At 44.9% G+C, this 7,044-nt stretch overlaps 1 protein-coding gene across 1 annotated transcript in view; it reads left to right on the plus strand.

Annotated features, from left to right (window-relative positions):
- Positions 1-1,795: 1,795 nt before the first annotated feature.
- Positions 1,796-7,044, plus strand: part of Ube2u (ubiquitin conjugating enzyme E2 U) — a 45,031-nt gene continuing 39,782 nt past the window's right edge. The window contains 3 exon segments of the mRNA XM_010605077.3: positions 1,796-2,228; positions 4,309-4,390; positions 5,300-5,392. Coding sequence (XP_010603379.1) covers positions 2,163-2,228; positions 4,309-4,390; positions 5,300-5,392 — 241 coding nt within the window. The 5' untranslated portion in view covers positions 1,796-2,162.

Below are 7,044 nucleotides of genomic sequence, written 5' to 3' on the forward strand. Positions count from 1 at the left end.
ATACTACATAAGGGTATAGTGCATATTCCTGGAACTTGCAACAATCCTGCTGCCTCAGCCTCCCAAGTTCTGGGGTCATAGGTGTGTGTTGTCACACCCAGCTGAGTTGTTTTTGAGGATGGAATTAATTTTGATGGACGACTTAGAACACTGGAACAGTTTTATTTGTCACCCACACCAGGCAGTGACTAAACAAACCCTGAGCAGGCATTATTTCTTTTAATCCTCCCCATAAGCCTGCAGGTACTGTCACCGGCCCATCTATCAGATAAAAAAGTCAGGTCTAAGAAGTGAGGCAACCTCTTCGGGGCTGTACAGGCTAACGAGACCCAGGTTGGCTGCACAGAACCAGGTGTGTCTTGAGAGATCTTGCCGCTCACCACCAGGCAGAGGGCGGGAGGTCTGCAGGTGGGGATTTGTTGCTACAAAACAAAGTTTTAGCAAAGTTAAAATGTTGTTGGGAATCTCTAAGCTGCTCCACCTGGACTTGAGATTCACCACGGATACCTTCCCCTTGGTCCCTCTCCCTTGATTCTTTCTCCACAGAGCAGCCAGAGGATTTTGGTGAGTGTAAATCAGACAGAGCTTAACATTCCTGTGCTCAAACCATCCACTGAATCCCCATCGTTATTCCAGTAAAGCCCAAACTTCCTACTTTGTTTTTCTCTACCCACCGCTGTCCTTTCTTTCCCGTGGCTGCCCTGTTTCCCTTTTCAAGACAAGCTCCCTCCTGATTTCGAACTGTCCTGCTTCCCTCTTCCCAGATCTCTGTGCTCTCAATATTTCGTGTATTAGACCACTCCCTTTCACATGAGTTCAAAGCTCCACTCTCTACAGAGGCCTGACCTGGCCATTATTTCTAACCCTGAGTTACTCTATGCAGTGTCTGCGTAGCATTCATCACAGTCTGAAACCATGGTTTCTCTTTCCTATACCTGTGGTTTATTTACGACCATCCCCAGTATCCGATATACTGACATCATCTCTAGATTACTTACAATATTTAATACAATAGAAGCGCTACTCAAATAGTTGTCACACTGTATCCTTTAGGGGACAATGTCAACAGAAAGTCTGCACGTACTCAGTGTAGACGTCACGTTCCTTTTCTGAGCATTTTCACCCTACCGCTGGTTGCGTCTAACTGTAGGCCCCATAAGGACCGCTGCGCTTGCTTGCTGTCTGTTGGAGCGACTTCGTTTCCTTTGTTCACAGCATGTGAAATAAGTGCTCAGCAAGTATTCGTGGAGTGAGTGCACTGGTCACCGATGATGCCCCTCCGAGCCCAGACGCCAGGCCGTGCGGCCCATCCACGGCCCAGCAGGGCCTTCGAGCAGTTGGGAGATTTGGTGGAGAGGAAAGTAGAGAGATAGATGCTCACCGGGAGGCAAGGGGGCCGACGGGTCACAAACAGAGAGGCCTGATTTTGCCTCGGGAGACTTTACAGAGCCCTGGGTCTTCAGGAGGAGTGAAGGAGCCGAGGGGATGAGGGGAAGGATCAGAGCAAAAGCAGAGCTTCAGGTGAGGAGTTTCAGGCAGGCCTGTCCCTGGAGCATCCTCGCAAGGCAGGTGTGGGGCTTTGACCTCATAAACCGCAAGGCCTTCCAAGGAGTGAAAGTGAGGGCAGTGTTCCTGGGAACCACAGACCTCACTTGCCTTTCAGCGCGAAGATGTTCATCAATTGGCTGCAGCGACGCCCAGAGGCCGGCGCCCCATCGCTGATTGGATGTCAGGAGGCCAAGCTCCCGCCCCCTTTCTAAGGCTCCTGCGGCCCTGTTGCTTGGCAACCGATTGGCGTTGTCCAGCAGCGCTCACCCACCGGAAAGCGGAAAGGACAGCTTGCTAGCACGGCCTTACGCGTGCACGTCTCGCCCTCTCTTCACACGCGACCACAAGGGGTTCGTTCACCAGGGGCTCATCACGTTTGTCCCGCGGGACGCGCCGCACATGCGAAGGGCCTCAATTTCCCTTCTGGAAGTCCTCATGCAGAGGAGGCAGAGGAGAGAAGAAGGTCACTGTGCTCTTTCAGACCTAGAAGCTGCTTATCCCGGAGCGGCCTGGGCTCCAGAAAGCAGGCGGCTTCTATTAGTGTATGGGAGGGGCACCCCGAGCCTCGGCTGCGCGGCTCACAGTGACCCTGAGGAGTGTGGGGCTGCCCGACCATGCTGGGCCGAGCCTGCCTCTTGCTTCAGAGAGACTTCAGAGAGTTGATGGAGAAAGGTTACGAGGTGAGTCCTGGGAGGCGGGTGTCTCACTGGGCCGTGATTGTCAAGAAACACGATCCATGTTTATTCTATAAATCATGATTTAATTAGGGCCAATGTGCCGGGATAGTATTATTTAACAGATCTATTTCATAGTAACAGTCACTATTACTTTGAAATAAAAATGGCTAAAAGTATAGGGTACATCGTGCTGAGTGAACAACAAACTGTGCGTCTGAGTGAGTGTTGGGGTCAAATAGAGAGGAGTAGGCGCAGGCCGTGCTCATTAATTATAGCACTACAAGATAAGTATGTTTCACGTCCCCTGCCAGAAACCTAGGGCTCAGAAAGATTCAGGAAAGAATCCTGGACGCAGGATCCCATTGCAGGGTTTCTGAATCCAAACCCTTTGTTCTTGATTTTTGTGTTCTGCTCCTTGTTGCCCTGCGCATTTTTACCGGCACAACACATCGTTGCCTTCCCTTGTTAGTGCAGCCCAGAGGAAGATAAAACCTTGGCCCCTAGTGCCTCCAGTTAAGGTACTGGTGTTTGTGGAGAATGCAAACGGAGGAAGGAAGGGGTTGTGCTCAAGAAAAAGTGTGAAAACGAAGCGCTCCATAGACCAAAGGGGCCAAGCCAGCGCTGCTCACAGCCGCGCTGTCTGTCGGCGGCAGTTCAGGGGCGCGGCTCTGTCTCAGTCCTGCTGTGAAAGTGTAAAAACTGGGCTGGGGAACGGCTCGCTGGAGACGCTAGGCCGAGTTGGCCAACAAACAGCCCAGAGGCATGGACCTAACATTTGATACAATGTTTTTGTGCATTCTGAACTCTGTAGTTCTCTGGTGAAAGAGAATTCAGTGAAGGACATATAAATATAGATCATGTAGATAGGAGACAAAATATTTATACAGGCAAGGACTTGGTATTCTTAATAACTGTGTCTGGGCAGAAATGTTTATTGGATTATTTCCGTATAATTAATGAAATAATTCTTGTCTCTCCATTGGACCAGTACCTCACTCAATAGGAAATTTTTATTTTTATATGCAACTTGTGATTTTAGAATTTTTTCCTAAAGAGAATGTCTCTAGCTGGGCAGGGTGGAGAACACCTAGAATCCCAGCACTGTGGGAGGTTGAGGCAGGAGGATGGAAGGTTTGAACCCGACCTGGGCAGTTTAGTGACTTAACAAGAACTTGTCTCAAAATAAAAAATAAAAATAGGTTGAGGATGTAGCTCAGTTAGAAGGCCCTGGGCTCAGTCCTTAGAAGAAAAGAAAGGAAAGAAAGAAAGAGAGAGAGAAAGAGAAATTATGATTTGTGTCTAGATGCCCCCCAAGCCTCTGCAGTCCCAGGTGGGGCCTTTTCAGAGATGGATGGATCCAGAGTGTGTGACTGACTCATGGTGCAGTGCTAGGCCCAAGGGTGCTAGGGTTAAGGGTGTGAGTGCTGCCCCCCACCAAGGACAGGTGGCCTGGGTACAGTATTAGGAACAGAAAGAGGCTTGCTGCCAGTTACTTGTAGTTTTTTTGCTGGCTTGCTTTTGCTGCCTTCTTCCTGCCATGAACTCTTTCTCCTCTGTGATGCTCCTCTGTCACGCCACCCTGCCTTGGAGCCAGCCAACTATGAACTGAAACGTCTACAGACTGTGAGCCAAATAAATCTTTCCTCCTTTAACTTGGGGCATCAGGTATTTTGTCTTAGCAACAAGAAAAACCAGACAGAAAGAAAAAGACAATGTTCCTACTTCATGCCTTCCATATAGCATGCAAATAGTCTTTGAAAGCTTTGAGAAAACATACACCTTCCAACTATCTCCTTTCCCAATTTGAATCTTAATTTGGCCACTGAGATACCAGAGGTTGTATAAGCCACACATCCCAGTCTTGATCCTTTATTTCCATGTGTTATTTCTATGTTTTAAATTTACCATTATGTGTGGAATCAACCTTAACTTCTATGCAGTAAGACATATAACACCTCCATTGGTCAATAAATACGTATATGTATCAAGAGAAAACATTTAGGTTTGGGGATTCAATGTAACCTGGTGTCTGACATTCAAAACAGTAAATGATCTTTTTGTCTAATTTTGCTTTTCATTCCAGGGTATTACGGCCTTTCCTGTAAGTGAAGATATGATGGAATGGAAGGCTAACATTGCAGGTCTACAGAATTCAGTCTGGCAGGGTTTGTATTTTCAAAACCAGCCTGTTTTTAAAACAATTTCTACCAATGGCCCACTTTCTTAACATGTATACTTCTGTTGCATTTTATACGTTTCTGGAATGCTTTTCGTGCATAAGGTTGCGTGCTATCAAGTCTGAGAATTCTAGAGGTATTTATGTTATATTTCATCGTCTGGCTTTTCTTGCCACTTGTCAGCGTAGACTGAAATTATTAGTGGGTGTTTTCCTTGATGCCAAATCTTAATTTTTTAAATTTGTTTTGTTGTGGTTTTGGGTTTTTGTTGATGTTGTTGTTGTTGTTGTTTGCAGTGTTGAGGATCGAAATCCAGGGAAAAAGGTTATTACGATGCTATTCATTTTTAAGAAAACAAAGTAAAGCGTATCCCCTGAGCACGTCTTCGGACAGTCTTCCCTGAAATCAGAGCGTCCCTGTGGGCTTCTTTTTGGCTTCAAAATTTTGCAGTCACTTCCAATTTTTCCCTCTCCAATCCCCCACCACCAGCAGCAAATTTCCATAAGTCATATTCTCGAGAAGCCTGTGCCCCTGTAAACTGTCAGGACTGTGTGTTCTTCCGGTCAGGAAGAAGCTGGCACATTGCCGGGGGAGGTGGGGACAGGCAACCTGCGGTGTACGGCTGTCGGTGCACAGACCGGGAAGCAGCAGGAGTGTGAGCAGCTCACCGCGCCTGGGAGCTGCTTCCAAGGAGGGGACGCTGCGAACTGGACGCCGCAGGCTGGGAAGGAGCAGGGAGCTCAAGGGTGTAAAGTGCCCCTGGACAAGACGGCCGGCTTCCGGCGAGGGCAGGGCGCTCAGGCGGTGCGGAGCAGGCGGGAGGAGGCGGGCAGAGGAGGCTTCATCACGGCAAATCGGTGCAACGGATGCTGCAGTGAGACTATTTCTCTATCGCAGGGTTAGCTTTCGAAGTGACAGTAAGTTTTACACCAGACTACAACTTTGTCCCTCCAGCCGTGAGATTTGTCACAATTCCTTTTCATCCCAATGGTAAGGAAGAATGATCATTTTACCACACCGTCTCTGTCTGTCCTCCTCATTTCAGTGGTGGCGAACCTTTTAGACACGAGTGCCCAAAGCCCACTTATTTATTGCAAAGCACCAACTCTGCAATGAAACCGGAATGCTAAGCTTTTAGTTTAGAAAAAATAACTCTCTGGTAACGTCTTTTTCTTAAAACAAAAACAATAACGTATGTGTCACAGGTTCACCACGACTGCCTTATTCCTTCTCAGTGTTTAAGTCATGTTTCTTTTAATAACTGTACTATGATTATAAAAGGAAGAATGCTCATTGGGGAAAATGTGAAAAGTCAGGAAAATTGAACAATCACCTTGAATTCTAATGTCTTAAAGAGATATTACTTGGAACATTTTGCCAGATATATTTCCGTTCCTGTGTAGACAGATTTTCTACACAGTTGAGGTATTTAAAGAGTTTTGCATCGAGCTCATTTATAATTGCATAAATCTTTTTCCTACATGGTTAAATATTCTTAAAAAGATCACTTAATTGTTCAAGAATAAATTTAATTGTTCCTGTATCATTCAGTATTTTAGTTGGATCTAATTTTTATATATTTTTTTTCAGTACAGAGGATTGAACTCAGGTCCTTGCACTTGCAAGGCAGGTACACTGCTACTGAGCTAAATCCCAGGTCCTGTTGGATCTAATTTTTTGTGCTATAAAAAAATGATACCCTGGACAAATTAACCCTTTTTGAAAAAAAATAAATTAGATTGCTATCTAAATTATACATAAAGTGATTACTAAAGGATTAGAAATTTTAAAATGTTAAATGATTAGGAATAAGGCAATCTAGTAGAAGTTCTTATAGTTTGGTGACTTTTATTTCATTACATTTATCGGTACATTTTAGGTATACTGTGCAGTTGCATTCATCATTGGGATCTTGTACCTTTACATGGTGTATGTTTGGTGAATGTTTTAAAACCTCTGTAGGCAAGGACATTATAAACAAGTAAAAGACGTTGACTTTTGTAAATATAAGGACAATGTGTACAATGAGCACAACAGACTGTACCATATAAAACACTTATGAACCATTAAGAAAAAGAAGACAAGGCCATAGAAGAACAGACCAACACTGGATAGAAGAAACATAACAAAAACCTAAAGAGATGTTTAATCTCATTAGTAAGAAAAGTATTGGAAATTTAAAAAATAGTGTCATTCATCACTTAGATTTGCAAAATGTTAAAAGATTGTGGCATTTAATTTTAGTAGGGATGTGGAGACATTATTCTTGACACAAGGGTAACCTGTTGGGAAGACAATTTGGTGGTTTCTGATCAAATATAAAATGCGTTGGTCCTCAAAGCTCTATAATACTATGATAATAAATTAGTCTTTAGATATACTCACATAAGTGTATATTATACTTAAAGATGGTAATTCCCAGTGGCAACGTTGGAATCAGCTGTTGGCTACCATGGCCCAAAGATGTCTCCGTCTCTTAAATGAAGTGGTCCAGCATTTGTGTATAACCTGGGAGTGTTTGCCCACATGTTTTAAATCACCTCTAGTTGGGCTGGGGATTTAGCTCAGTGGTTCTGGCGCCTGCCTTGCAAGCATGAGGCCCTGAGTTCGATCCCCGGTACAAAAAAAAAAAAAAAAAAAAT

This window comes from Fukomys damarensis, unplaced genomic scaffold, assembly GCF_012274545.1.
Source record: "Fukomys damarensis isolate Sample0158 unplaced genomic scaffold, DMR_v1.0_HiC HiC_scaffold_33, whole genome shotgun sequence".
Taxonomy (NCBI): Eukaryota; Metazoa; Chordata; class Mammalia; order Rodentia; family Bathyergidae; genus Fukomys; species Fukomys damarensis.